This window comes from Leptonychotes weddellii, chromosome 12 (assembly GCF_054177405.1).
Source record: "Leptonychotes weddellii isolate Sample4059 chromosome 12, ASM5417740v2, whole genome shotgun sequence".
Classification (NCBI taxonomy): Eukaryota; Metazoa; Chordata; class Mammalia; order Carnivora; family Phocidae; genus Leptonychotes; species Leptonychotes weddellii.
The window spans coordinates 25,507,685-25,530,364 of NC_138380.1; the positions used below are offsets into that span (position 1 = coordinate 25,507,685).

General features: G+C 38.2%; 1 protein-coding gene and 1 non-coding gene across 10 annotated transcripts in view; both read left to right on the plus strand.

Annotated features, from left to right (window-relative positions):
* Positions 1–22,680, plus strand: part of CADPS2 (calcium dependent secretion activator 2) — a 495,106-nt gene that overhangs the window by 402,007 nt on the left and 70,419 nt on the right. For 6 of the 9 annotated variants that reach the window (XM_081800179.1, XM_081800173.1, XM_081800177.1 and 3 more), the window contains 2 exons: positions 2,740–2,843; positions 14,915–15,071. In XM_081800179.1, the coding sequence (XP_081656305.1) occupies positions 2,740–2,843; positions 14,915–15,071 (261 nt within the window). Of the gene's footprint in view, positions 1–2,739; positions 2,851–14,912; positions 15,072–22,680 lie in introns of all 9 variants that reach the window. The other 3 variants (XM_081800170.1, XM_081800171.1, XM_081800172.1) reach the window with 1 other exon arrangement.
* On the plus strand, positions 17,469–17,625 carry LOC115942822 (small Cajal body-specific RNA 20). The gene has a single exon (XR_004077400.1).

The following is a 22,680-nucleotide window of genomic DNA, read 5'->3' on the forward strand; positions in this document are numbered from 1 at the left end:
TGCATTGTCAGTAAACATTCATTAGGTACCTGTGATATTGAGAGCACAAGATAATGAGACCCAGTTTCTGACTTTGATTTGGGCACAGTCGAGTAACAGGCTCATAAGCCCATAAGAGGGGAGCTCAGAGAGAGGAGCAACTCATTCAGCCCCAGAACTTTGAGAAGGTCCCACATTTAAGGTAACATTCAAGTTGTATCTTCAATGATGTGTAGGAGTTTTCTAGGCAGAGAATCCAAATATCTTAACTCCCTGTATGTGCAGATTTTGCAATGCTTATCTTTTTAGTTTAGAATACTTAATTAATACATATATGGAAATTAGTCCTAAAACATATGGAATGTCCCACTGAAGACCCATTCCCTAGTTTCATCAACCATGCACCCTCATTCCCTGAGCCACGCAGTCTCCAAACCTCAGGGTCATTCTCCTCTATGGCCTGCAATTTCTAGTTACTCACAAGGGCTTGCAAATTCTTTCTTCAGAGCATCCCTGCACCTTCCTATTCTGTTCCCACTACCATCTTCCCATAGTTCTCTATTTTACTAGACCTGATCCAGGTTGCACAACCTCACCAGTCCTTTTTTCTACACAACCCCAAATACATTTTCCTAAAATTAATTTAATCTGAAGCCTTGCAAAGAAACACTTGCTCTAAGTTATGCATAGGACTTGGTTATCTAGTATACTTATTATCTTACTTAAAGCCTGCCACAATCTGACCTCAGGCTCATCACCCATTATTCTCCAGCACGTTTGTACTCCAGCCAGGCAAGGGCAGGGCAGAGATGGTAAGAGCCCACATTAAGCTCAGGTCTCACCTTCTCCACTTGCTAGCTATTGCACTTGATCTCTCCAAGCTTGTTTCCTTATCTGTAAGTTATATGGACAAATAACCAAGCAACTGAAAGCTGTTGGGGAAATTAGTGTGATGATGCATGGAAAGTGCCTGGGGCTGTGCCTGACACATTAATTGGCTCTCAGTAAATGGTAACATTTGTAATCATCATCATCATCCCTTTCCTCTGAAGTGCACCACGTCTCTGTCACACAGTCGTTTCTAAAAACCCATCCTCTACTTACCCAGGTCATTTGTTATTCCTTTATGACTTGCTTCAGGTCCTACTTACCTTCCTGCTGATTCCTTCCTCCAAACCCACCTTCTCTCACCTCTCCTACATTACTGCTGTGTTTGCTCTACAGTGCTTCCAAACTTTTCTTAAGGATCTTGTGTTTCTCACCAGACTTTAGTAGTTAGAGCTGCCCCAAAATGGAGTAGACTGTCTTGCAAAGTCATGAGCCTCCTTGACCTCCCTCTCTTTTGAGGATGTTGAAGTGATCATGAAACAGATGGAAGATTGGATAGTTGACATCTAAGGATCCTTTCAGTAGTGATTTTTGGAGTCTGAGTTGTTTAAGATCGGGGCATGGCTTATACCTCCTCCTACTTCTCACAGCTAAGAACATTGTAGGCACACTCAGTTACATGGTGTTTGGCAAATTGGTTTTCTGCTCTTGATCCCTGTCGCAGACAAGCAGTGGCTTTTCTTCCTGCAGGGAAGTTTGGGAGGATGAGTGCTGGGTTGGGGGATGGAAACCCCCGTGTTTATCACACTGTGACCTATAGTAAACTTCTAGTAAATGTTTAATGAACAAGCACCAGCCATAAGCAATGTTTCACTGCATCATTGTATATATTCCTTGGAAACAAGCAAATGAAAGAGTAGCCTCCAAATTTAAGGCTGAAGTTTTAGGAAGAAGTTGAAGGAAAAGGTCCATTGCCAAAAAACAAAACTCCTTAGGTTCCACAGAAAAAGCTCTTTTTCTGAAAATTTTATTTCCCTTCCTTACAACCTCCTTCCTGGGACAAAGAGAGGGTCCATGAATGTAAGAGTTTATCTTCAGTGTTTATCTTCAGTGTCCTTTTTGGAAACTCTGTTCTTCACATTCAGTTTTGAAACGGTTTCATTACACAGGACACCTCTAATGTCTGCCAGTTTGTTGTATCTCTAAAATCAACTGCTTTTCCTTCTCTGTTGCTGAATTTCAGGTAGCTGCACTTAATCTCATTGTGGCCTGGCCTTTTTATACCAGTTTGCCTTGATGCTGAAAGAACCTTCAGCTTTAAAGAATGCCTCCCCACCCCTCTCCAGATAGAGGAGGGGAGAGGGTGACATAATGGTGGATAGGGAAGGAGGGGAGGAAATCAGTTCATCGAAGGCTGTCAGGGTGTTTTAAGTGACTTTTTACTTCTTGAATTTAAGATCAACATAAACTATGTAGACATTTCAGGCTGAGAATTTAAGTAGCAACAAAAAAGAATGGTTTTTGCTAATGTCAGGAATGACTCATCTGGTAAGAATGGTATTGTATTGGTAATACAATACAGAGAGAAGGAAAAGACTGTGGTATCTTCTCTCTTTGTGTTTCTGACCTTGAGGAGAATTATAACTTGTTTGTTGCAGAAGTTGAGCATCTAATGTGCTGATGCATCTGTTAGTTCTTATATATTAAATGGCACAGCACTTGCAGTTCCCCGTGATTGCTTTGTGGGTGAAATATTTTCTGCAATCTGATGAACTGTTTTTTTTTAAAGAATGTATTTATTTGTATTGTTTGCATCTCTGATTTCACAAAAATATGCTTTCTATTCTATTTCAACACCCTGGTCTCCTCATTGCAAATATGTTTGGCTTTTTATTTTCAAGGTAACATTATTATGATTTCTTTTTAACATAGAGACCATGAACCAGGCACCTCCTGCTAGAAAGCTGGAAGAGGTTCTTCATCTAGCAGAGCTCTGCATAGAAGTCTTACAGCAGAATGAAGAGCACCATGCAGAGGTGATGACTTGCTTTAACTGTCCTATAAAGCTCCATATAATGCTTTGCCATAGTGGGAACAGCACTGAAGAAGGGGCCTGCCCATATACTTTGATATACATCTGGCCATTTACCTGTAAAAACCTGAGAACATATGTGCATTTCCTGGATATGCAATTACTATATGTTACAAAGGGGTTGTCTATGTATATGATTTATTATCTATTCCTGACAACAGTCACGGAACATGGGGGAGCTTATGGGATCTGCCAGAGATGTACAAGTAGTAAGAAGCAAAGCTGGAGCACAAACCCCATCTCATGATGCCAGATTGCTTGCTTCTCCCCCCCATGCCATGACTGCTTTAGTTTAGAAATGTAAATTAATCAGTGTACAAAAGGAAAAGTTGCGATCAACTATAACAAAATCAAATAGAAGACATTCATAACTGTATGACTGAGAACTAGTCTTTTATTCTTACCATCAAACTTTTCTTTAAATTTTCAGTAAGCTTGCATTGTTTATAGTTTTCTAAAGTTTTAATTATATATTAACATTCACCCTATAGAGTAGTATTTCACCAGGCCAACTGCTTATTCTAAGACTTAAAAGTCTTTCTAGTAGTCTTTCTAAAACTCTTTCTTTCTTTTTTTTTTTTTTGAAGATTTTATTTATTTATTTGACAGAGGGAGACACAGTGAGAGAGGGAACACAAGCAGGGGGAGTGGGAGAGGGAGAAGCAGGCTTCCTGCTGAGCAGGGAGCCCCATGCAGGGCTCCATCCCAGGACCCTGAGCTGAAGGCAGACGCTTAACAACTGAGCCACCCAGGCGCCCCATCTAAAACTCTTTTAATAGTCATGAGTTTATTAAAAAAAAAAAAAGTTTTAGGACTTTGGTAGGGAGTGCTTGCTTCGGCAGCACAATAAGCTAGAATTGGAATGAATTGGGTGGGGAAAATATATGGAATTAAGTAAATATAACAAATTTCAGTACTCTAACAGTACTTTTTTTCCTGAAGAAGCGCATGAAATGGGCAAGAATTTTTTTGAAAGCCCAGATACTTAAGAATTTATAGAATATTTATTTGTAATGAAGCCAAGTTCTCAAAAATATAAGAAACTATAGGAAGTACATTGTAAGCAAATTCTTAAAAAGAGTATTCATGAAATCTTACTATAGGTAACTAAGATTTATTGTATCTAGTTATAAATATGATCATTCAAAACATCTGCTTTTAGCTCACACTATGGAATCTAGTTTTTACCTTGCATCTGTCATGTGTGAACTTGTTATGGATATTGTATTTTAAACTGAAGAAACAGCTGCTTCAATAATTTGAAATGAATCCCCAGGAGGATCTTTTCTAGGCTGGTACTACTGCTATGTTATGATGAAAATGATTATATGATAAAATATATGTATGTGTTGTCTTTGTCTTTTGTTAAAAGGCATTATCATCAGAGTATTAGATCTTTTTAATTAAAAGCTATTTCTGATTGGATATTCAATTGCAGTATATTTCACCTAAACAGGTACATCTAATATTCCCATACATTTCACAGAAATACTATTTAATTTTCCTGCCCTCATAAGGAAAATAATTACTTTCCTGTCTTTTAAATACAATTATTAAATGTTGTCTATTCCATGCAGTCACTAAATGCTTATTAAAGATAATGTATCCAAACACAATTAAAATGTAAATAATATTTTCTAATCCACAAAAATATGGTTGACTTTATTGAACAGAGATAATCATAACTCATAAATATCATTCTACTATATGCTGAAATATAGAACCAGTAAAATGACCTCTTTTAAAAATGCTTTGTAACACTATGGCATTTTCCATTCCCCAATGCTTCCAAATTCTTGGAATCCATCAGGGAAGAGAGGTGAGTAAAATTGTTTCCACTATTTTTCTAGCATGGAATAACTCTCTTAGTGAAGGTAAGATAGAACCCGCTTTGATTATAGTTAATTTTAAAGCCAACCTAGTTCTCCTTCCAATTAAAGACTATTTCTTGGAATGGGCTTACAGTTGTAGTGTTTTGATAAATGTGTCTTATTAATAATTGCATGCACAATTAAGGCCTGCTGAAAGGATTTTGATAATTCGGTTTTATCTCCCTTTTTTTTTTTTGCCTTTTTCTTTTTTTAAGATTTTTGTTTTATTTTTTAAGTGATCTCTACACCCAAACTTACAACCCCGAGATCAAGAGTCACATGCTGTACTGACTGAGCCAGCCACATGCCCTGCCCTTTTGTTTTTTTAATCAGAAGATCCAGTGTTTTCTCTGAACAATACTGGGGAGTGAATTGGTCTGATTCTAAAGTCATTTCCAGAGTGAATTAGGAGACTGAACTCTTCACTGATCTTTATTCTGCTGGATGTTCAAGCTGGGGTCTCTCTACTCCATGAGCAAGTACCTGGCTCGGCTCCCTTGGTGGAGGTCAATGCGTCTGCCTCCCAGAGCCCTCCCTTTGGCTCCTGTGCAGGCTTCTTTTATTCTCATTCTACCTTTCTCACAGTGGCAGTTTACTCTCAGGGCTAAGAGGTTGTTTTGATCTTTAGCAATTTCCCAATCAAGCAGTTTTTGTGTCCTTCACATTTTTGACAGTGACTGGCTTACAAGACAGTGCTCCCTTCTCTATGATGGCCTCTCAACCTCTTCTCTCAGGCTTTTTTCTGATTTGTTTTCTCTTTTAAAAGATAGCTTTAAGATCCTTTCCAGAAAATCCTTAAGGCTGTCTGCACATTCCAGACTACACTCTGCCTGACCAGAAACTTAGGCAAACCGATCTTTGTACTGTCCATCCAAAGCCCCTCACTTTGACAATGGCGGGGCGTCCCAGATGCTGATGAGAAAGCCTTGGGCTCTCACCAACACAACATCTCCACATAACACCATTTGACTGATAAGAAAACTGATAAGGTCCCAGAAAGGTTGAGCAACTTTCCACACATGCACAGGTGGTAAGTGACAGGACTCCAGACCTGGGCGTTTTGCAGTGAACCACATTGTTATTTCTCTTTCAATAGAGGGGTGCAGTGGTTGTCTGACCCTGGTTCTGCTGCCAAGTTTCATACCGGGCATCATAGCAGGGATGTAAACGCAGAGGTGATGATTATGGTGCAATCCTGGAGATGTCCCTTTCCATTCATTCTCTTCCTTGCCTTGCTGACTGGTGTATCCTAGGACCCTGCCTAAGGGGATGGGGTCCTGAAAATATCAGGAGAGGGGCCAAGGGAAGAAACAGGATCAACACAAACACAGCTCAAGTTGCTACTTTGTTGGGTATTATTACAGCAGAGTCTTGATTTAAGGTCCCTAAAATAGTCTAAATGTAATATTGTCCACCATGTCGGTGACAGTGTAAGCAAAAAGGATGTTTGGCAGTAATTTGGTATTTGCAGCATAGACCACTCTCAGTTCACTGCACATGGCTGATTCATCTATCACTTCAGCTGCCTGTGCCTCAGGCTCCTACAGCAACAGAGGCAGGACAGGAAAGGAGTTCAGTGTGGGCACACATATTTGCACATATGCTCACACACATGAACATCAGTATCTGAACCAAATTATGTTTCTGGATGGATTCTAACATGAAGAGAAAGGGTATTTGATATTTTTTCCCATTTGTTTTGCTTTTGCTTCTTTGTGACCTTGCTCTTTTCACTAGCGTGCACATCTAAAGAACATCTTAAAGTCTGGTTATTCGTTCATGAACAAGATCTGTTTACTACCTACTACTAAATTACAGTAATCTCAACAATTGGATTGTATTAATTACATAGCGTTTGTATCTGGATAGCCAGTGAGATAAACCAACATTTTTTAGGGTGGTTTTAGGTTTAGGGTTAGATTAGCCTCTGGTCCAACAAATGTCCCTCATTATGGAAGAAGATGATCAGCAAGTGGTTTAGAGATGGCAGAGTTACAGAGGCAAAATTCCATTGGCAGCAGTGACTCTCAAATGAACTTCCATGGGCATAAGTATCCTACCAAAAATGTTTGTTAATTATTTTGTAATTTTTAATACTATATGTATAATATATACAGTAGTATATAACAATAAGAGTAGTATTTTACCCTGACATACGCTTTGAAGTATTTTCAGTTTATCATCACACTCGGTTACTTCAATATTTATATTCATGTATGAACCCAACCAGGGAGAGATTTTGTTGAATCGAAAGAGTTGTAAAAAACTTATGGTTAGGGCGCCTGGGTGGCTCAGTTGGTTAAGCGACTGCCTTCGGCTCAGGTCTTGATCCTGGAGTCCCGGGATCGAGTCCCACATCGGGTTCCCTCCTCGGTGGGGGGGTCTGCTTCTCCTTCTGACCCTCTTCCCTCTCATGCTCTCTGTCTCTCATTCTCTCTCTCAAATAAATAAATAAAATCTTTAAAAAAAAAAAAAACAACTTATGGTTAGTCTGATGGTGGTTTAGGTGTCATCCTCTAGTCTACTCTACTGGCTCCTCAAAAGAGCTTACATGTTTCTAGAATATGGCCCCTCAGTGTTACATTGCCTGGTGGTGTGTGTGTGTGTATGTTGGGGTTGGGGGTTGTCCTAGACACTAGACTATCTCCTGAGCCTTCAGGATCATCTACAAAATACAGGATTGCAAACTGATCTTTTCCTGGGGAAAAAATGAGCACATACAGCATCCCAAACTCACATTCACTGTTTTTGCTCATTTATGCAGCCATCCTCTTTTTTGTTGTTGTAAATTACAAATTTTAACTATATGGTGAGGGTAAAAGTAATGAAAAGCCTCTTCCCTCAAAGAAATTAGAAAAGATATAAAGAAATAAGATATTAATAGGTGCTCTTGCAAGAAAAAAATCAGAACATTAACAGTGGTCTGATCTGTAAAACATTATATACAGATGGATGGACAGGTAATGTGCTATATATAGTTAATTAAGAGTCTACATGTGTAAGAGCTTGATCTCTGACCTCCAACTGACCTGGATTCAAATTATTGTTCTGTCACCTGCCAACTCTTTGACTTTGGGCAAGTCATTTAATCTCTCTGAGTTTGCTATCATAGAAAATAAGGATAATTATAGCATCTACCTTTCTGGATGGGTTGTTTGGAGGGTTAAATAATATAACATATAAAAAGCCTTTAGAATAATACTTGGCATGCAAAACATCTAAACTCACATTATAAGATCTGTATGGATTTCAGCTCATTTCTGTAATTACTGATAATGATTAGTTGTTTTTTTTTTTACTTTTGTAGATCAAGAGATTTTCATAAGCATTGAATTTTCACAGCAACCCGAGGGGAGGTTAGGACAAGTATTATTATTATTGCCAGTTTGCAGATGAGGAAATGGAAATCCACCCAGGGAACTGATTTGCCCAGGAGCACTCAAGTCTCCCCACTAAGTGCAGAAGCTCAGTACTCACTTCCAGTTTCAGGGTGCCTTCTTAGCTGCCACTGTTTCCAATGACATTCAGAAAACAAACGCAGCTTTCAAAGTATTGTCACCTTGCCACATATATTGTCACTGTATGAGATTTTTTTTATTGTTAGAACTTTGGTAGAAGTGGTTTGGCTAAAGGATTATAATCAAGTTTTGTTTTGTATTTTCCTCTGAATCAAATTAAACATTGCCTTCTGCCTCTGCCCTCTCATTTACACTAGTTAGTGGCTTAGCATTAGGGCCAGGATAACTTTAACCCAGATAATCATGACTTGATGGGTGCCCTGCAGATGGCTGCGTTTCTGGTGGAGACCCTGATGCTCTGGAGCCTCTACCATCTCCATGAAGTGGTCCTCAAGGGAGGACATTATACAGCCTCTCTTACTCACAGGGTCCAGGGTGAGATGATTGCCACCCAGCAGGATGGCAAACAAGATGAGGGGATAGGTGTAGAATCCACCCTGTGTTCTCAAGGTAACAGCCTGTGACCCTTGCTTTTTCTTTTCAAAGACTGTGATTGCTCAAAGCTCTCTCTAGTCATCTTTAGGAGAACAATAAGCATTCATCACAGATTGGCTTGTATTCATCAGGAATACAAATTTGACACACAGATATATATACTTCTGTAAAGCATAATGACAATTTTGAGTTGATGGCAAACTCTTGCCATCCTGAAACTACTTTTTTTTTTTTTTTAAGAAGATTCTCTTCCATTTTATTTCATTCCCCACTGTGGCTTTATCTTCCAAGTTCACTTAAAAAGAGCTATGGAAATTTTTCCGAGTCTTGAAACAATCCTGACCTAACATGATTGTTATTTTCTTTATTTTATTTTATATTTATTTATTAGATTTTATTTATTTATTTGAGAGAGAGAGAATGAGAGAGAGCATGAGAGGGGAGAGGGTCTGAGGGAGAAGCAGACTCCCCACTGAGCGGGGAGCCCAATGCAGGACTCGAGCCTGGGACTCCAGGATCATGACCTGAGCCGAAGGCAGTAGCCTAACCAACTGAGCCAGCCAGGTGCCCCTATTTTCCTAAATTTAATCTTTTGAAAAAGCATTGGTTATGAGCTACAAGTGAGACTTTTGAAACTGTCTTACTTGGCAGTAATGCATTTCTTTTTTTTTTTTTAAGAGAGACACAGCACGAGCAGGGAGGGGCAGAGGGAGAATGAGAGAGAGAATCTTAAGCAGGCTCCATGCTCAGCATGGAGTCCAACATGGGGCTCAGCCTTACGACCCTGCAATCATGACCTGAGCAGAAATCAAGAGTCAGATGCTTACTGCCTGAGCTACCCAGGTGCCCCGTGCCACATTTTTACTAGGGTTTCTCTCCTGCTTGACCTAGTATGTCAGGTCAGTCACCGCTGCAGCTCTAAAAGACAAGAGCAAGACATATGTAATGAAATTACACTGTTTTATTTGTTTACTTTTATATTACTTGTCATACACCCATTTTAGTAGATAGTTAAAAAGGATTCAAAGATAGTATTTTGAAAGAGCAATAGCTCATGACATAGTGCATACCATTTCCAATAGTTTTTCACATTTATATATTTGTAGCAGCAAAATTGAAGTCCTAAACATTGAGCATTCTCAAAGTCCTAAACATTAAATGTCCCTAAATCTAAAGTCTGTTTGTATTCTTCCTATAGGCAACATTTTCTTATATTGCCATCCATTAATTCATCACATGGTGATGTTTTTTATTAATATATTGAACATTATTCTTGTGATACAAGTTTTTAAGAAAATACCCAACCTGATGAGGTGACTAGATGGCTCAGTTGGTTAAGCGTCTGACTTTGGCTCAGGTCATGGTCCTGGGATGGAGCCTCACATCCAGCCCCGTGTCCAGCCCCGTGTCCGGCTCCACATCAGGCTCCGAGCTCAGCAGGGTTTCTCCCTCTGCCCCTCCCCCCCCTTGAGCTCTCTCCTCTCAAATAAATAAATAAAATCTTTAAAAAAAAAGAAAATACCCAATGTGTTGATATTTTATAATCCATTTTGTTTTGTGGTTTGACTGTTGTGTGGTTTTAGTGTAATTTACATTTGAAGAAATTAAATGAAGTTTTACAACCATGTATCTCTTAGAAAGTTCTTGCAAGTAAATGTTGACTTCTCTGGCTATAGTATGATGAATCCTTTTTTAAGTGATTAATTTTGATTGGATGAATAATATAAATTTCTATATCACAGAAATGTGAATGTTTTGTAGTTATTTGGTTAAAAAGTTTTAACACCAGCAAAAGATAAATTTTAAAAGGGGAGAAAGGGGGCGTCTAACTGGCTCAGTCCGTAGAGCATGTGGCTCTTGATCTTGGGGTCGTGAGTTCAAAACCATGTTGGGTGTAGAGTTTACTTAATAATAATTTAAAAAAATGTTAAGGGGGGAAAAGACCTGAAAAACAATTCACTAAAAACAGTATAGAGCCCTTATACATACGAAAAATGTGTTCAAACTCATTCATAATTAGAGAAATGCAAATTAAAACAAAACTGAGATGGAATAGCCAGAGAAATCCATGTTACTTTTTTATGTGGGTGTGATAAGAGCACTTAATACAAGATGTAGCCTCTAAGCAAAATGCAGTTAACTATAGGCCCTATACTGTAGAGTAGATCTCTAAGACTTGTCTTGTATAACCAAATCTTTGTACTCTTTCACTAATACCTCCCTGTTTCACACTCCCCCCAGGCATTCAACCCTCTGAAACCACCATTCTATCCTCTGCTCTTAGGGATTTGACTGTTTTAGATTCCTCATTTAAGTGAGGTCATGTAGTGTTTGTCCTTTTGTGTCTGGAGTATTTCACTCAGCATAACATCCTCTAGGCTTAACCATGTTGTTGCAAATGGCATGATTTCCTTCTTTTTTTAAAGGCTGAAAAATATTCCATTATATATAAATGTCATATTTTCTTTATCCATTCATCTGTTGATGGATATTTAGGTTGCTTCCATGTCTTAGTTATTGTGAATAATGCTGCAGTAAACGTGGCAATGCAGATATCTCTTTAGGGTTCTGATTTCAACTCCTTCAAATGTAAACTCAGAAGTGGGATTGCTGGATCATATGATACTTCTGTTTTTAATTTTTTGAGAAACCTCCATACTGTTTATCATAGTGGCTGTAGCAATTTACATTCTCACCAACAGTATACAAGACTTCTCTTTTCTCTACATCTTCAATAAAACTTACCTTTTGGGTTGTTTTTTTTTATAATAGCCATCCTAATTAGGTGTGAGATGATAGCTCATTGTGGTTTTGATTTGCATTTGAAAATCAAATTATGATTAATAATGTTGAGGACCTTTTGCATATAGCTGTTGGCCATTCGTTAGGCTTCTTCAGAGAAATGTCCATTCAGGTCTTTGCCCATCTTTATTCAGGTTATTTGGGGTTCTCATGCTATTGAGTTGTAGGAGTTTTTTTATACAGTTTGGATATTAACCCTTTATTAAATAAACTTTTTGCAAATATTTTCTCCCATTCCATAAGTTGCCTTTTCATTTTGTTGATGGTTTCCTTTGCCATGCAGAAGCTTTTTAGTTTGATGTAGTCCTTTTTATGTATTTTTGCTTTTGTTGTCTGTGCTTTTTGTGTCATATTCAAGAAATCAATGGTTAATGGTCCCTTTTTTATTCCTGTGGCATTGGTTGTGATGTCCTCACTTTCATTTATGATTTTATTTATTTGCATTTTCTGTCTTTTTTTAGTCAGAAGTTTTTTTGATATTGTTTATTTTTAAGAAACTTAATTCTTAGTTTCATTGATCTCTTCTATTGTTTTATAGTCTCTATTTCATTTATTTAAGCTCTAATCTTATTTTCTTTCTTTTCCTAACTTCAGACTAAGTTTGTTCTTTTTCTAGTTTCTTGAGGTGTGACATGACATGGTAGTTTAAGATCTTTCTTCTTTTTTAATATAGGTGTTTATTGCTATAAACTTCCTTCTTAGTCCTGCTTTTACTGCATCCCATAAATTTTGATACGTTGTGCTTTCATTTTTGTTTGTCTCAAGATACTTTCTGTTTCCCTTAAGTTTCTTCTTTCATCCAATGGTCTTTTAAGAGTGTCTTGTTTATCTCCATGTATTTGTGAATTTTTCTGTTTTCCTTTTGTTACTGATTTCTAATCTCATTCCACTGCTATTGGAAAAGGCACTTGGGATGATTTCAAAAGTTAAGTTTTTTGTGACTTAGCATGTGATCAATCCTGGGTATTGTTCTGTGTGTGCTTGAGAAGAATGTGCAGTCTGCGGCTGCTGGGTGGAATGTTCTATGTCTATCAGTTAGATCCATTTGGTCTATAGTGTTATTCAAGTCTGCTGTTTCCTTATTAATTTTCCATCCAGATGAGATCTGTTCATTATTGAAAGTGTACTATTGAATTCTTCTCTTGTAATTGTAATTGTATTGCTTTCTATTTCTCCTTTCAGATCTGTCAATGTTTATTTTATATATTTAGGTGCTATGAGGTGGTGTGCATATATATTTATAATTGTTTTATCTTGCTGGAAAATTGATCCTTTATCATTATGTAGTGACCTGCTTTTTCTCTTGTGGCAGTTTTTTACTTAAAGTCTGTTTTGTTTGATGTAAGTATAAGCACCCCTGCCCTCTTTTGGTTACCATTTGTATGGAATATCTTTTACCATTCCTTCATTTTCAGCCTATGTGTGTCCTTAAATCTAAAGTCTCTCATAAGCATATAGTTGGATCTTGTTGTTTTATTCATTTATTCAGCCTGTGTCTCTTGATTGGGGAGTTTAATTTACATTTACACTTAAAGTAACTATTCTTAGGCAAGGATTTACCTTTTAACTGGACTCCAGACCTTTTAACACTATTTTAAAGTGGTAACAACTTAAATTTAATCACATACAAAAACACTACACTTTTATTACCCCCCCACACACACATTATGTTATTCATATGAGAATTTACTTCTTCAGTATTGTGTATCCATTACAAATTTTTCTGATAATAGTCCTTATTAATACTTTTCCCTTTAATGATTAAAAACAAAAAGCTTTTGTTAACACCCTGCATACTCACGAGGAGGGTAATAAAGGTTGAATTGAGACAGTTTTCATCCGTAACTGAAATTCACATCTTGATCAGTTGATACCCGATTTCACATAGCCCAGCCACATTATAAAGTGAAGAGTAATCAGTCTCTTCACTGTAGGATGGGATTAGTAGAATCAAACATTTTGAAAGTTTGTCCTTGAAGGACTAAGAGAAAAGTATGTTCTAATCTTTACACGAGAACTCTACATTCTTTAACTCCCATTACCATATAATGGCAGTTCTATTTGCAGTTTGCACATTAAAGAAGACCTGAGAATGTATCCCCAAAAGCTCAAGCTTAAAATACAAGACTGCCATATTAAATTTTTTGTTGACATTAGTCCCAGCAAAGGCTCTGGCTGACTGTAAATGTCTTCTCCTATTTATCTAAATATGGATTTCTTAGGAAACTTGAGTGTCTGTTAAAGGTCTTTTTAATTAATTGGACCAACTTTTAAAATGTATGCCACATTTAAAATCATACAATTTCCTATATTATAGTTTGCTCCTTTATATAAATCAAATAGATCTGAGGGAAAAAGACACTTAAAACTTTATATTTCAGTATGAGTTATCTGATTTGGATTTGATTTTTCTTTACAAAACTTAAACTTATTCATTACAGTCATGCTTATCTACTTAGCAGTTTAGGGAACAATTTGGCAGTTTTGTAGTTGATGGGGTTTATGGGCCAGCTGGCTGGCAGGGACCACAGGAAGTTGGGCCTGCTGCTAAGTTCCACGGGCACGTTGTGTTGGAGCTCTGATCCACACATCAGACCACATTGTTTTCAAGAACTTTCTAAAAAGTAAATATTATTTTCATTCATCTAAACATTTTTTTAAGGCGATTACTGCCGTTACCTAAAAGGAATTAGAAAATACCTAGCTGAGTATAAAGTAATAAACAACATATACAGACTTGTCTTTGTAGTGTTTACAGCCTAAATTTAAGAGGCAGAAATTAAAATATTCACATATGTAGTCATATGTGCAATACCAAGACTTGTGAAATTAAAATGCTGAGCATCAGAGAGACTGTGTTAAGACTTAATAAGACTACCTACCTACCAGAGTACCTAATTTACATTGGAGGGTCTGGAAATCCCTCTCTATCCCTACACTATGGAAGTGTACTTGAGCTTTAGACCTTAGATTTATTTTAAAAAGTACTACAAATAAAAAGTAATATTTTTTTGAATGTGAGGAGAAATTTTATACACAAATTTTAAGTAAGCAAATTTGGCACTAAATGAAATATGAAATCTAAAATAGAATTAAAATGCAAAATGACATTTATTGTTTTACGTTAAAAATACATGTTCAATTTAGAACAGATGAAAAATACATAAAACAAGAAAAAATTTAGTATCTCATAATTTTAAGCATAACTACTGATATTTTATGTATTTCTAATATCTCTTTTTTCTGTGAGTAGAAATATTTTAAAATGTGGTATCCTATTCTACAACATTCTACAATTTCATTTTCAGTGACCTTTTCAGGTGGCACAATATTTGTGTGTGTTTCTAAGAAGTAATCTAATTTTGCATTGTTTCTTTATCCTTTTACAGGCATTTGCCTGGTGGCCTGATTTATTGGCAGAGCATGCAGAGAAATTCTGGGCTTTATTCACAGTAGATATGGATACTGCACTGGAGGCCCAACCACAAGACTCCTGGGATAGTTTTCCTCTTTTCCAACTGCTCAATAATTTCCTCAGAAATGACAGTAAGCACTTGCGTTTTCTTTAGTATATGAAACGGGGAGGACGGAGAGAATGTTGTGTGTGTGAATGTGTATTTACAGAGCTCTAGCACTAACTCAGCAAGACTGACATAGATAACAATAGTATTTGCTCAGTGTCCCTGACTTTTTCAGGCTGGGTTCTGGGGAAAAGCAGTAACCTGCGCACTTTGCTCCACCGGCCCCGGAAGTTCCTGTTATTTCTCCTCTCCTGCTGACATACGCATCTTTCTTTTTGCACCTTGTGAATCAGAAAATCTTCAAAGGTTAGCATTTCTGAAGCACTGGAGAATACTTAGGTCTCTGAAAGACATCTTAGAAATGTGTCATTAGTCTGGGAATTCATGCTTTGTTAAGGTTTCTATTTTCTATTTTTATTATGCATCCTGATACTATTGTTTGCCTGAGAGGGATTCACTTCCATAGATGATGGTGTAATGTTGCTGTGCAGTATGGTTTTTTCTCTCAGTGTTGAGAAATTTAAGAGAATGTGAAGGTCCTCTCCTGAGACATTTCCTTCCAATGCAATAATAACATTTACGAATTTTCCGATGCATGGTCTTCTAGCGGCCAGAACAAACCTCGTTTTACATCAGGACTTTATAGGGACATTTCTTAACATACAGATTCCTATGATGACTCCTTTTGAAGTTTCCCTTCAACCCAGCTTTGGTTACTGCTGACATCCTTTGCTTTAACACTTGCAGTGGTCATTGCATCACCAGTTACGTATTCTAGACAGTTCTTCCCATTATAGACCAAGGTGACCTCTGCCTCGTCCTACCCTCTGGTTCTGACTTGTTGTGCTCGATGGATGGAACAGGCTTCTACTGTTGTGTGTGTTCTGCTCCGAGCCCTTGCTGACAGGTCATGCAGTTCTTTCTCACGTGGTAGGGCTTCTGTGCCCACTACCCTGCTCATCACCTTCCCCTGCCCAGACCTCACTCCATTTCTCAGGATTGCCCTGAAGTGTGGTGCTGTGAAGAACACAGTGCTCACAGTGTGACCCGAGTAACCCAGACCCCCGGGGGAGGTGCCCTTCCCCTGCCCTGTCTTCAGCTCGTACTGCTCCAACTTGCCCAAGGAACTCAGTCCCCCTGTGATACGTTTCAAACTTGCCATATTTTAAAACGCCAGAGCTTTTTACTGCTCTCTTCCCAGGCACTGCTACTGTATGCTTGTAGGTTTAAACTTAAACCCGTCTTTACGTTTGTCTTTGCTTTTTAAAAAATTACTTCTTTTGGCTTTGTTCATCACTCCATTGTTTCTTACCTTTCTTTGGCTGTTCATCCCTTTGAATCTCTGATAAAACTACTGGTTTACTGGGGGGTGGGGGGGAATCCACACTAATACGAAATTTTGTGTAGTGTAGTATTAGAACCTCCCCATGGACAGCAGATTTAGGACAGCAGGTTAAGAACCTCTGTCATAGTAAGAGAGGCACCATTTTTAGTAATTAATAACATGAACTTTGATGCCAGACAAATTCACATCTGTCTCTGCCACTTGCAACTTGACCTTTGGCAATAGCTCAACCTCTGTGGACCTTAGGTTCTTCATCTATAAAGGAAGGAAAGTAATAGTACCTACAGTGTCATTGGTGGTGAGAATTAATACCATAGTAGCTCACGTATAGTAGATACAAAATAAATATTAGTCTGTGAAAATTTCAATCTTGACTCTTTGAATCAATTTCATCTCCTATCCAGTTTCATTTCCAATGATCCTATTAGAAAGCCAAAGAACTAAGCTCCATTTCCTACTTCAGATTTAACCAGTGTCTACTCTCAGAAGTTGCTAACCCCACACTGAATTATCTGTATGTGAATCATGCATTCTGCAAACGATGACCAGCCAGCTTTTAAGCTGTACTTTGATTCCCTCCTGCCAGCTAGAAGACTTTAAATGACCTTCTCCTTTTCCCAGTCTTTTAGCATCATTTGTTTTCTGCTAAGAAATTATAACTCAGGTTTAATATTATCTTAAGACAATAAACCTGGACCAAAAATAAATACATATACTATGCATTAAGTCCCTAGCTGAAAGGAAATAAGCATAGGCTTATTTCTAACTGCTTTCTTCATTTGCATGAAAACTCAATAATTGACCATATTTAGATTTATTTGGGAGTTTATGCAAAGATAGGGCATTTATTAATGTTCACAATCAAACAGTAAAGATGATGAATCATTTAACTTATTCAACAAATCAGAATTTATTTATGGAGAAAACAAGTGTAGACTTCTTAGAAATTTGGGTGGGGGGGGACCTCTACTGCAACTCCAATGAATTAGCATCCTTTAATATTTATTTTTAAGAAGAGCTCTTGCATTGCAAGTGTAAATTTATGAGAGTTATATCAACAAGAACGCTAAAATGCAGGGCTTCTCTCTCATGAGGCTATGCATGGGGCGGGGGGAAGGGGTTGGAGCGAGCTCCCTTTTCTCCTCAGCCAGGGTTGGAGGCCAAGATCAGCCCCCAGGGATCATTGTCGGGGCTGCCATGAACTGGCAGCTTTGTTTTCCTGCCTCAGACATCTGTAGTTGCTGGGAGCCCCCACTTGGTCTATAGCAAGCCTGCTGAGCCCACAGCCGGACTAGGGTGTGAAGTGGTAGCACTGGGCATGGGATCTCTGGCTCTCCTTGGATAGTGCCAGGCTCCCATGAGCTGATGCTGGCCTGCATTGCCCCAGTAGTAGCCTGACCTCCTGCATGCCCCATAGACAACACCTAACAAACACTCCTAAATGCGGTTCTGCACAGGATTGCGAGGGGTGGGGTGGTGAGGAAGAGCCCGGAGCGGGTGCTGGAGAAGGAGCTCCGCATGAGCTGGGGCAAGGAGGTCAGCCCTGGTGGCTCAGTCGTTAGGCGTCTGCCTTCGGCTCAGGTCAGATCCCAGGGTCCTGGGATCGAGCCCCACGTCGGGCTCCCTGCTCAGCGGGAAGCCTGCTTCTCCCTCTGCCACTCCCCCTGCTTGTGTTGCCACTCCCCCTGCTTGTGTTCCCACTCTCACTGTGTCTCTCTCTGTCAAATAAATAAATAAAATCTTAAAAAAAAAAAAAAAAAAAGGAGGTCAGCCCTGATGCTCAGGACAGCGACAGGGGCTGTGAGCCAAGCCCCGCTTCTCAGCCCCTAGCTGTATCAAGCCGGATAGCGGGCGCTCCACACAGCTGCAAGCCGGAAGTTTTCTGTGTTGAAGTGCCTGCTTCCATTGACTGACAAAACAATGTTTTAGAAAAGTTTTCAAGTTCTGACAGTTTTTCTTCACTAACAAAAGTTCTGAAATCATTTTATTTTGTTCTAAAAGCAATAAACCACCTTCTGTGGAACTGTGGGGGGAAAACCACTAAAATGAGAATAGCAGAAATTTAATTTTTATCTAGACTTGCAAATATTTAATTCAAAAGAGTTGCATACTCCCTTTCCTGTTTTAAGCCATTTCTGTAACATCGGCTTCTATTAAATGCATAACGTATAGTTGTATGTTGTTTTGTCGCACATGATTCAGTTAAAACATGGAAGCATTTATTACTGATCTCTTTTGAGCAATGTCAGTTTTGGGGTAAGTCTAGATCTTGGCTTTGATTTTGCAGTGATTAACAGATTTGAGAAAACATCAATTATTTCAGAGAAAAACAGCTCCTCTATGTAGTGAGGTAAATAGAAAAGTTCCCCAGTGCCATAATTTCCTTTTGGTATCGGGAGTACAGGAGAGTCTGGGGAATTGAAATAGAATATAGTGACTTTCACCTCAAACTCACAAGTTACTATCCAAAGCCAAGACCACTGAGCATCTTAATAGTTGGTAAAACATACCTTTTTTTTCTTTTTGCTATTAATATCACTCTTGATAATAATGAAGAACATTGTTAATAATTCTGTGCTTGTTTTATTAAATTCCTGAAATATTCAGATGGTGATTTACTGATTGCAATCCAAATGTTAAATGTCAACCTATCGCTGCCCCCATATTGACCTTTTGGAAAGCTTTAAGAAAACATAAAACTTGTATCCCTTTAATCCCACCTAGAAAGAAAGAGCCTTACATCACTGCCATGGCATGATAGCTTTTACCACATTGACCCAATTAACATTATATCCCAAATTCTAATTAGTTACAACTTTAGCCAGGAGTAATAGAAAGAGACTGCTCTGCAAGGCCCAGTCTTGGAAGGGGAAATATTTTGCTAAATAACAGTGTTTGCTGTTACCTTGCATGTGCTGCACAACTAATTACATAGATTTTAAATGGTTGTGATTTATGATAATGTTGCATGCTTATGTTTGCTTTGCCAAAATAAAAATTACTAACACATCTCCAAGTAGTTGGGGGTATTAGTTAGAATTTTTGCTTTATTTGTGCCTTGAAAACTTGGTAGCTGAGTTGTTTGGGGTTTTGTCTTTCAGTGAATAATTCAGATGTCTCCACTGGTTGTTTACCATCTTTCTTTTATTAAAATCTTGATGCTTTGATATTTTAAAGTAGGTGCTTATCTTTTGGAAAAGTGGACAGGGTTTTTGACAAAGCTCTTCATTTTCCAGCTGAGGAAACTAAATCCCTAAGAGGCGATGTGCCTGGGCAGGATCTTGCTGATGGGGATCACCGACAGGGTGCTCACCTGGTGGTCTCCAGTTCAGTCTGGGTCTGCACTAACAAAAGCAGATTCTGGGGCGTTTATAGAATAATACAGTCTTTAAAGGAAGATAGGAAATTCCTTGAAGTTTTATTTTTACCTTAGAAAATTCTCAGTACGTCCTTGAATTGTGGGGGCAGGGGAAGAGAGTTGGTTAAAGGGTACAGAACAAACCAGAGAATGGTATATGTTGTCCTATCGCGTACGTTATGAAACATCCATGATGAGAACGCCAGAGACTAAACTAATGAGTGGGGGAAAAGATTCAAGACAGCAAATTCAGTTTTTATTTTAAGGAGAAGAAAATTCTGCGGGGGGCATGCATCTTTCCTTAGAGTTGGGCATGATTAGGGAAAATCTTAGCCTTCAGAACCCTTGGAGATGAAGTGTGGTGTTTCCTCGAGGGAAGAGTACGAGCTGCACCATAATTTTAGCAACTGTCCCCAGTCTCCCGCCCCTCACAGACTCACCCACTGATTCCCAGAGCAGGACTGATGATGAAAAGAAACTCTGGCTCCTTCATTTCTGTTCAGAAAAGACTGAGCTCCTGCTTGTCCCTCCAACCTACCTCCGTCCACCCTGATCCACTGCCCCCCAACTAAAGAGATAATTAAATGGGTAATCATTTTAAATGGTATCTAAGAAAACAGTCTTGAGAAAGAGATGTATTAAAATTGAGGGAAAATAAATGTTTTCATAATGAAGCAATTAGCATGATAGTTAAATGATGCTGTGCGACTAGATTCTACCCTTGCATGCTATCCTCCGCAATTGTCTTGTCGATAATAGATATGGCAAGTGACCGCTTCTGACAAATGAAAGCCATCTGCAAATGGCACAAATCATTTCTTTCAGCACTGCTGAAAGGCAAACCCTTGGAGCTAGTCACCTTTTAATCTGTGGATATGTTAGCAAGTGGCAAATGACCATTCTTTTGGGAACAGATTCCCAAGTGAAAAATACCACGGTGCTTCTTCTTTAATTAACAGCCTTTTCACATTGCTAGCACATTAAAGCCATCCTGAAGAACACCCATGCTTATATAATCAATGTCACAGAGTCTCTGCCTAAACGAATAATAAATGTTCAGGCTCTACACTAAGTGAAAACCTATTCTCCAAGACTTTCACCTTCATAAAGATGGGCTCATAAAAATCGAAAAAAGAAAAATTGGAATGTGGTCTCATGAGGATAAAAAGGCTAGTGTTAATAATTAACAAGGAGAGTGAAGTGGAGTCAAATTAGCCATAATAGAGCCCAGAGTGACTGGCAAAGTCACCTCTCATTATCAAAAAACTCATTAAGAAATGAAGAAGTGGAAATCCCGCTGGGTTATTCTCACACTTAGGCTGTATCAGAGATTATTTTTCAGATTTCTTTCAAATGAAGAACTGTTAGGTCACCATATTGTATATGAGGTTAATCTTCAAGCTTTGAAATATGGAGGACTGACACCTGCGTGTTATTCTACCTCAAGCACTTAAATGAGCTGTGCATCTGAAATTCACAAATTGGTGTTTATAGATACATCTGTACATACATCTACTGGGAACAATGCAGAATGGATGTAACTTCTAGACTATAGCAGGGCTGTGTACCAGCCTAGTTTTGTAGATAGGCACTTTTATAAATGATGAGATGACCACTAAAATGCAAAAATTTACTTAATTTCAATTTCCAGAGTTGACCGAATTCAAAATTGTATGTCAGAATTTGTTTTGCCAGAGAGTATAGTAAATATAAAAACAAGGAGTCCCTAGCTTTTTCTTTTTAGTTGAGTTCCACCGTGTTGCTCTACATTCTTTACTACATGTAGACATTTTAAATTCTTAGTCTGCTTTTTATATTTTCGTAGAACTTAATGCCTTCAAGAAAATAACCTGCTCTAAAAGGCCTGTGTGTCCTTCACAGTAGATTGGCAGAAACCTCTGTAAGTCCTAAAGGCCATGAGCATCAAGAACCCTACATTTGAGGGCTGTTGATCACATTACAGCCATTCTCAACTGTTTGCATCGTCTAGAAGAAGCATTTTGGAACGTAATCCCAATCAGAAGGTTGTACATACCTGGAATAAAATTATAGACTTTTCCCTTTGGCTTTTATATTAATCTCATAAAAGACAGCATGAGAACTGCAGGACTGTGAGACTTCTTCATCTTTACCCTAAGCCTTGGTTAATGTTGATATTGTTTTTTTTCCTGAATTATATCCTGCAAGAAACAGGCACTGAATGCCTAAAATTTACAAATTCCAGTCACCTTGCAGAAACATGGATTAAAAACAGTTCTGGCCCTTGAAAAGCATATCATCTAGTAGGGCATATGGACTCACTATAATGCAATAGTTTATAAAAATATAACTCAATTATATGTACTGTACTATGGCATTTTTAATTATAGTTTTAAACTTGGATTTGTTGGATTTGGAGTTGTTGTCCAAAATATAGGAAACATTACAACACCAGGGCTCCCAGTTCTTTGGTATGTAGGTAGGTAGATAATTTTTAACAAGTGTACCAAGGGGAAAGGAAGAATTGGATGTGGTTTTAGGAGATTGTTATGCTAGTAAATGTACAAATTAAACATTACCAAACTATATAAATTTACATATCAAGGTTTTAAGTAAAAGGAAAATAAAACCCAATGAGTTTCCTATTCTACTTAAAGAGCACACTTTCAAAGTTTCCTTTAGGCAGTGGATTTTTGTTGGTATTTATTCAGTAAACACACATGTATTGAGTGCCTAAGTAATGTGCCAGATTCTTGGCTGCGTGCTACTCCTAGATCTCCGGGGATTTTTTTGTTTGTTTGTGTGTATTTTCTTCCTTTTACATAAGTCTGTTCTAGGCTGCAGTCCTCCTGACTTTTCTACTGAAGCCCATGTTCATATTTTCAGTGGTAGGAATCCTCATTATATGCATTTGTCAACATGGAGAGTGGCCTACTAATTTTATATCTTAGT